We start from the raw sequence: 8,944 nt of genomic DNA, 5'->3' as shown, positions 1-8,944 counted from the left end.
TATATCGACATACCCTTCGATTGTGGTAGTGTGCACATTAGGTTAATTGGTGTGCGTATACACGTAATATCAATTTGGCGCCGTTGCCGGGGACCATCTTTTTACCTTTATTTTTCGGTTATTTATTTAGTCTAAGACCTCTAACTATCTCTATCCTTTTTGTTGTAACTAATGTTCCAGGTGTATGACCAGAAGACATACTAGGAGAAACGCACAAGGAGAATTGGTTACACTTACCAAACAGGAGCTAGCAAGGTTAGAAAGAACAAATCGTCAACAACCAAGGCAAACCGACACCACTATGGGTGATCACACCAATCAGGATGATCTCACTACTGCAATGGCACTCATGCAGCAGCAGATGCAACAGTTGCAGCAGCAGATGCAACAGTTGCAGCAGACCATTCAAGCGCAGGAACAAGCTGCTCAGCAGCAGCAGGAACAGCAGGCGCAGACTGTTCCGATCGGGACGAGAAACCTTCCGTGTAACATCCCTACTACGCGCTCTGCCATTGTTCCTCCACCCTGCACCAGGCAGGACTTCGAGATAAAGCCTACTTTGATCGGTCTAGAACAGAGAAAGATGTTCTCTGGTCTCTCTACAGAAATTCCAATGGAGCATATTGAGAGCTTCGAAAAAGTCTGCAGTTTCACTCGCGCGAATGGTGTTCCACCAGATTACATCAGGTGCATGTTATTCCCATTCTCTCTTGATGGAAAAGCTGCACGGTGGTTGAACTCTCTCCCTACCGGCTCTCTCACTTCATGGGAACAGGTCTGATCAGCGTTCCTCAGCCATTTCTACTCTAAGGCGAGAACATCTGCATTGAGGAATAAGATCACCTCCTTCAGACAGCTCACTGATGAGCCTTTCTGCGACGCATGGGAGCGCTTCAATGACTATCGTAGAGAATGTCCTCACCATGGATTTGATGATGACTACCTCTTGGATATTTTCTATGAGGGGGTTGACTGGGAATTTCAGAGTGCTATGAACTCTGCCAGCAATGGAGATTTCATGACTCAGACCACTGATGGAGCGTTTGAGCTAATTGAGAATATGGCTGCTACCTCAGTCAATAAGAACGAGGAGAGTGATTTCTCCAAGAAAGGGAACAGTTCTGACACCCAGAAGATAGATGAGCTGACTGCCAAGGTTGATCAGCTACTGAAAAACAACCAAGGGCATGTTTTCAGCATGGAGCAAGCTACGGCCGGGCAGATTCAGAACCAGAACCAGCGACAACCGCAAATCAATCGGCAAGCTGTTCCAGCTACCGTGAACAGTCAACCAGATGAGCTGAAGGGTCTAGGTATGATGATGCAACAGCTGTTGCAGGGTCAGCAGGTTCAAGCCAAGGCGTTGAATCAGGTAACCACGAAAATGGACACCAGGATGGGCAACATGTTCACTGAGCTGAATAACAAGTATGACACTCTTGCGATCCACATAAGAAAGATCGATGTTCAGCTTGCTCAAACAGCTGAGAGTGTCAAGAGGCAACAGGGGACGCTCCCTGAAAAAAACTGATAAAAAGCTTAGGATTGAGCACTGTAATGCAATAGAGCAGCCATTCGCTGAGACTGTTCTAGGCGCAGAAGAGAACAGAGAGCAGTCTGCTAGCTCTGGAGCGACTGCTCCTAGCGAACCTGCTGAGACTCTACCAGTGCGAGTCTATGTTCCTAAGGTTCCCTATCCAATTCCACCTAAACATATGATGGATCCTATTAGTGCAGAGCAGCTGGCTGGGTTTAGAAAGATGGTCAGAAGGCTTCCTCAAAAGATCTCATTTGAACATGCTTGGGAGATTCGGCCATTGCATATGTTCTTCAAAAATTGCAGAGAATCTCAGGAGGAAATCAAGGCACTCTTTACTGAAGCACTGAAACCATCGCTGAAGGTACTGCCTAAGGTTGATGACCCTAGAAAGTTTGTTTTTCCTTGTTCCATTGCTGGAGTAGAATTCAAGGAAGCTCTTTGTGATTCTTGGTCTAGTGTGAACCTTGTCTCAAAAGCGATTGTAGACGAGCTGGGCATTGTTGATGTTGAGCCTTCTCAGGTGAAGCTGGCCTTTGCAAACTCTTCCATGACAGTCTCTTATGGAACCATTCGCAATCTTCCTGTCCAGGTTGGGGACTGTGTGCTCCATACCGAATTTCAAGTTGTTGAGATGAGGAACGATCATGAGATGCCTTTGATCTTTGGAAGATCATTTATGGCTACAGTGGGAGCAATCGTCGACATGCCTAATAAGAGAGTCTCCTTCTCCAACATCAAAAAGAAAATTTTCTACAAGGCTGTCCCAACTTGATCACAAATCCGATATGCCTCCTGCATCTCAGTGGTTATTGGAGAACAACTGGAAATTGTTCCTAAGAAGGAGCTTGGTAAAAAGGGTGAGATCAAAGAAGTCCTGGATGGAGATCCTCACATTGATACCAAGAAACTCAGTGGGAATGTAAAGCTGAATGAAAAAAGTCCAGAAGAAAAGGGTCAAGGGTGATCCTATGATGACTTTGATACCTCGCTTGTGTGATGAGAAATCCATTGAGTATGAGGTAAAGTGCAAGGGTACCTCTAAACCTTTCTCTAAAGTCAGAGCTATTCTCACACATGAGCTGAAAGAGAAAGGGGAAGCTGCTATAAAAGGGTTGTTGAGCAGAGTTTTGAACCTGAACATGTTTGATTGTGGAGCTTGTTTTGGAACATGCCCTCACGCTCAATCCGACTGATCCCAGTCACCAAGTCAAGCTAGTGACTTAAACCAAGCGCTTGGTGGGAGACAACCCACTGGTAAGTGTAAATATAACTTGGTTTTGTTTTTGTTTACTTATTTTTTGTTTTAGTTTATTGAGTTTCAGGTCTAAAACCAGAAAAATCCGAGATACTTAAAAATTTTGGGTTGCTGAAGGAGCGACTGCTGCAGGCGGAGATCTTGCGATGGAACACCCAGAATTTTCGTGGAGCGCCCGCTCCACTCAGGTAAGTATCTCACACAAAAAAAAAATGTTTATTCTTGTTTTCACCTTCTCTCTGATTTATTTTCACACCAGGGACGTTGTGAAGTAAGTCTGCGGGAGGGTTTTCGTCGTTTACTAACTCGCTTCTTTCTTTTGTTTTTCTTTTGAGTCAGTTTTTATGATCGAGTCAGTCAAAACTTTGTGGGAATTAGGACCTTATTTCGTGTTGATCACTGACCACCTCGTGCTTTAGTTATCTTATTCAGTGACCTTAGCAGTGGCGAAAGACACACATATGGACGTGGAACACCCTGACATATCTCACTTGATTCTCCAGAAGTTCTCAGCCGATCAGGTTACACTGGGTAAACTTAACTCCACCTAACTTGAACCTAATCTTGACTGAAATTCTTCTTGTTATGGGCATTAGATCAGAGAAACGAGAACACACTCAAGATTTCTTATCTTTTTTATCCATCTTGCTGATCCTGAGTGGCTAGCTCATCTTTAGCTAGTTCCCACCCTTCACCTTAGCCTTTATTCCACCTTCATGCATTTGTTTTTCAGTGTGATTGTGCAGATATGTGCAAAAAGGTCAGAGAGGAAAGGATCAACGCAGCCTCCTACTCGTTACTGCTGCTGAAATTCAGTCAGAAAGGAGAACAAGCAGATTAAGAGAGCAACCGCTCCATAACCGATAAACTGCGCAAGAGCAAGGGTGGAGAACTAGAATGGTTGCAAAATCAGAACCACCAGTGGCACTCAGAACCATCATGTATGACCTCCTTCTTCGTCACATCACCATATCAGTCTTCAAAAAAAAAAAAAAAAAAAAACCAAAATAAGGTGATGGAGAAGGGGAAGAAATCAAAGAAACATGAGCCACTGGGAAGATCGAGCAAAGGAGTGGGTACCAAAAGGAAAGTGGAACGCAGACTAATTAGTTGTCTGTTCCATCATTAGAACAGTCGCACCAGATAAAGTAAAAACGAGTAGAGGTTGTGGACATCAATGGATCTATCCTCTCTTGCCATTTTGTGCGATATTCTGCATCCTCTTCAATGAAATGGTAGCCCCTAAACACTTTTAACTCCACCATTAAATAGCCTGTTTCACACCTAGACCGTCTACCCTGAATGATGCATGTGATGAGAAGCTCACGCTACTCTTAAATGAATGTAGGGAGTTTTGTCTCGATAGTGTTGCTTTTTCAGGTTTGAGATGAAGAGTATGGAGCCGATTTTTGAACAGCAGTCAGTGGAGTTTCGGTAAGGGTGTATTGTCCTAGTTTTATTGCTTGTATGGTTCAGAGATTCGTGGTTAAAGTATGGTTGCTGAGAATAGGAGAGTTCTCACACTTTCAAACCTTTCTCCCTGTTCTTGATACTTGACATTGTTTGAGGACAAACAAGGATCTAAGTCTGGGAGAATTGATATATGGTGTTTTTTGCATCTTTTATATATGTTTTCTAATTGGTTTTAAAGTCATTATCGAGTCTTCCTAGTCCTTTTCGAGTCATTACAGGTCTGGAGTTGCATTGGATTGGAGATAGACCACCTGGAACAAAAAGGACAGAACACAATGCAATCTGGAGATTTTCACGCGGAACAGTCTGAGTGATTGTTCCCGATAGCGGAGCAACCCGAGTGACTGTTCTGGATAGAGCGGAACAACCCGAGTGCCTGTTCCAGCGGCATAGATTTTTAAGGAAACTACAAGTTATTATGGGATTTGCCTTAATTATCCCATCTTTTTCTCTCAGCCGCCTGTGGCTTCCAAAAAACTTATTTTTCTGTTTTTCTATATTTTACTACGCTATTTTTGGAGAAAAAACCAGACCTTAGAGTTGGAGACTGGAGATTTTGCTACTTTGTAAAGGGAGAAGGCCATCTCTCTCGATTTAGAGAAGAAGCCCCTGAACCCTATTACTTTATTTCAGTCATATTTCATGTTGCTTTATATCTCGTCTCTATGTTTTCTTGCTTCATGGCTGAGTAGTCAGCTTGTTTAGTCTAGGGTGTTAGGGTGTTAGATCCGTGAGCTTGACATAAATAAGTTATAAATAGATTGTCTTCATTCACTGTTGTTCTTAAGGCTTGCATCAAGTTAACCACTTAGTGCCTGATTCTAGGTTTAATCTATTCATCAAAAGTGTTATAGGTTGCTAGACATAACTTGAATGAGCATCATATCCCTAACCAGCAAAAGTAGATGTTAGGGTGTTTTGTGAACAGATCGGACTTAATCTTAATGTTTGTCATCGCATCTCAGTCAAAACAACAGTTTAGGTACTGAGATCGATTGACAAAAGGTGAAGCACCACGACAGTAGGCTGATCTATCTTAAGTGATCCGAGTTCTAGACTGGTCTTTAATCAAACTTGAATAATTGTTTGGCTCATACTTGTTTAACACCTGACCAAAACACCCTAGGCTAGCATTTTAATCATCTGAAATCTTTAATTAATCTTATTACTTGCTTGTTACGAAACCTTAATCTCAAAACCCCATCATTGTTTTAGCTAAGTATTGATCCCATAAAGATAAAGTGTAAGAGCATGTACATTGAGGTATCATAAGAGGGTCATGGGCCTGGGTTCACAGGTTTTTAATTTGAAAAGAAAAAGGAAAATGCGTAATATTAAGTGAACCGGGCCGCTCTCGTGAACTTGTGTGAGACGAGTTCAACACACGTGGGGGCACCAGATTGGCTGGACGGAGTCGTGATGACGACGCGGAAAGGAGGTGTTTCACGTTATTCTCCTCATTTCCTCTTCTCTCCCAAATAGCTAGGGTTTGCGACTCGAGAGGCGATTCTTGTAGCTAGGGCGATCGAGAGGTCTTTTGTCCATAAAATCGAGGAGGTAATGTCTCTTGATCGATCTTTGGTCCGTTTTCGAGTAGAGTTACGTTGTTAGGGTTTGTTTATACGGGTTTCATCGATTCGATCTGAAGTTGAATTGGGGGTTTCTCCTCCAATAGAGTCTAGAGGAGAGATCGATTACGAGGTTTGTAGTTAATCGATCTGTTTGTTAGGGTTCCATCGAGTCTGAGATTTGAAATCGAGGGTTTATTTGTTAAGGTTCCATCGAGTCTGAGATTTATTTGTTAGGGTTCGATCAAGTCTGAGATTTGAAATCGATTAGAGGGTTTTTTTATTTATGGTTGAATAGAGTCGATCTGAAATCGAATTGGGGGTTTATTTGTTTGGGTTCTTTGTTTGGGTTCGTTAAAGATTGGGTTGTGTTTCCGAGTAGATTTGAAATCGATTAGAGATTAGTGTTTCTCTTACTTAACTGTTTCTCTTACTTAGTTCAATCATATTGGGTTGTGTTTCATTATTTGGGTTCTGTTCTTTGTTTCTCTTACCGGTTCGTTTAATCATATTATTTGTAGTTAGTATGTTCTAATCATTTCTTCTTTCTGGTGCAGATGGATCCCGCAGAAGAAATAAGACATTCAAAGAAACAAAGGGACTACTGCAACATGTTATGGTTCGTCCAGGATTCACAGTACGGGATTCCAAGAAGGTGTGCTTGCGGTGGGAAAATCATTGACGAGGTCCGGGGGAAAGAAGACTACGACAGTCATCCTGGAAAGCGCTACTTCACGTGCATCAACTATGAAGTAAGTTTTATTTTCTTAATTATGTTCTTAAAATAAAAATAACAGGAACTGTCTATAATATTTGTTTTCTGTTGTCAACAAGGATGATGGTGTGCTTCGACTGAAAATCAGAGGTAAATGTTTAAAACCCATCTTATGCTGTGATGAACGGATGCAGTGGAGTCTTTCTCACACTGCTACTATGTCCTTTTGTTTCACGGGTTGTACTATGTTTCGACACTAGTTTATTTAAGTCACGGGTCATGTAACAAAGGGTCATGTAACAAAGAAGCATATATAAATATGCTCTTGATGTATGTTTCTAAATCAGAACTCAACTACTTCTCTTTCTGTCTCTGTCTTTGAATTTCAAAATTTCAAGAACACAACTTCTGAAACACTTGATCAACTACTTCTCTTCCTTGATGTCTTTCTGAAACACTTGATCAACTACAAACGAAGAGGACAACTACGCTTCTACTGCCTCACCCAACCGAGAACAACACAACCAACGTAAGCTCTTCATTACATTATAATACTTAGGTTAAACGGGATCTACATGATCAGAAGTGGAACAATACTAGATTGTGAACCCAAATTATAATGATTATCAATCATATTGATGGTCCAATACATGGCTAATATCCAACTTAGGCAATGTTAATTTAAAATTGATAATTTTTATTTTTTTGAAAAAAGGAAGAATGTCAAGCTCCTCAAATGATGAAGTATATGAAGTTTTTGAAGAAATGGTGGACCAACAAATCGATGATTTCATCGACTCTGTTCTAACCAAAGAGCCGAAGAGACGAGCATACATCGAAAGAGATCGGGAACAAGGACACAATCAACTATGGCAGGATTACTTCAGTGAAAATCCTACATACACACACGACATGTTTAGGCGGCGTTTTCGAATGAACAAGTCTTTGTTCCTTCGCATTGTCGAACGCCTAGGTAATGAAATTCCATACTTTCAGCAACGAAGAAATGGTCATGGAAGGAACGGCCTCTCTACACTTCAAAAATGCAGTTCAGCCATACGATCGTTGGCATACGGTCAAGCGGGAGATGTCAATGACGAATATCTCTGACTTGCGGCAAGTACTGCAATTTTATGTTTGGAGAATTTTGCGGAAGCGATAATACAATTGTTTGGAGATGAGTATCTAAGAAGAGCTACAACAGAAGATCTTCAAAGACTACTTGACGTTGGAGAGGCACGCGGGTTTCCGGGGATGATAGGCAGCATCGATTGTATGCATTGGGAGTGGAAAAACTGCCCTACGGCTTGGAAAGGTCAGTTCACACGTGGTTCAGGAAAGCCGACGATTGTCTTAGAAGCAGCGGTATCACAAGATCTTTGGATATGACACTCATTTTTCGGATTACCAGGCATCCTAAACGATATCAATGTTCTTGATCGGTCACCAGTTTTTGATGACATTTTACAAGGTCGAGCACCTAAAGTGAAGTTCAAGGTCAACAACCACACTTATCGTATGACCTACTATCTTACCGACGAAATTTATCCTAATTGGGCAACATTTATCCAATCCATCCCGCTTCCTCAAGGTCCTAAAGCCCAGAAATTTGTAGAAAAGCAAGAATCCGTCAGAAAAGATGTCGAACGGACATTTGGAGTCTTGCAATCGAGGTTTGCAATTGTAAAAAACCCTGCTCTAAAATGGGACAAGGAAAAGATAGGAAAGATAATGAGAACGTGTTTCATATTGCACAATATGATAGTATAGGACGAACGACACGAATACACTCTAGCTGATACATCTGAGTTCGAGTCAGGAGAATCTAGCCGAAGTGCCAAGGTGAAAACGAGAGAAAGTGTGAATGTCGATATGCTTAACATTCGCAATCAAATTCGGGATCCAGGCGTACATGAGCGTTTGAAAGCTGATTTAATTGAAAATGTTTGGGAAAAATTTGGTAATCGTGATGAATAATCTTTGTATGTTCATGATTTTTCAATGTATTGAATAAAAACTTTTCATAAATAATGTAAAATATTTAGTAAGTTTCTTTAAAGAAAATAATTTTTTTTTTAAAATGAAAAATTATTATTATTTTTTTTTAAAATATTATCTTATTCTTATGAATCCGGATTTGAGGTTCATTGATGGAGGAGCACAATTGAGCCGGGTTCAACACTGTTCACGGGCCCACAATTAAATACATAAAAAATACATATGAACCCCAATAGGGGGTTCATTGATGTACGTGCTCTAATCGTTGGTCTCTGTGGATTCGATCCTAAAGTGCTACATCGACATACCATTCGATTGTGGTAGTGTGCACATTAGGTTAATTGGTGTGCGTATACACGTAATATCAATTGTGTTCATTAATGGCCATAATCTGA

At 41.2% G+C, this 8,944-nt stretch overlaps 1 protein-coding gene and 1 non-coding gene across 2 annotated transcripts; one reads left to right on the top strand and one right to left on the bottom strand.

The window, feature by feature from the left end:
- Window positions 1–301: 301 nt before the first annotated feature.
- Window positions 302–2,312, top strand: LOC106350326. The gene is made up of 3 exons (XM_048766749.1): window positions 302–514; window positions 986–1,118; window positions 1,567–2,312. The coding sequence occupies exons 1-3, from the start codon at window positions 302–304 to the stop codon at window positions 2,310–2,312; spliced, it is 1,092 nt and encodes a 363-aa protein (XP_048622706.1).
- On the bottom strand, window positions 824–930 carry LOC125592150. The gene has a single exon (XR_007327999.1). It is a non-coding gene; the product is annotated as a small nucleolar RNA R71 (small nucleolar RNA).
- Window positions 2,313–8,944: the final 6,632 nt, after the last annotated feature.

This window comes from Brassica napus, chromosome C8 (assembly GCF_020379485.1).
Source record: "Brassica napus cultivar Da-Ae chromosome C8, Da-Ae, whole genome shotgun sequence".
NCBI classification, from domain to species: domain Eukaryota; kingdom Viridiplantae; phylum Streptophyta; class Magnoliopsida; order Brassicales; family Brassicaceae; genus Brassica; species Brassica napus.
Note: the sequence above shows the minus strand (reverse complement) of the source record. Positions and strands in the feature narration are given on the sequence as shown.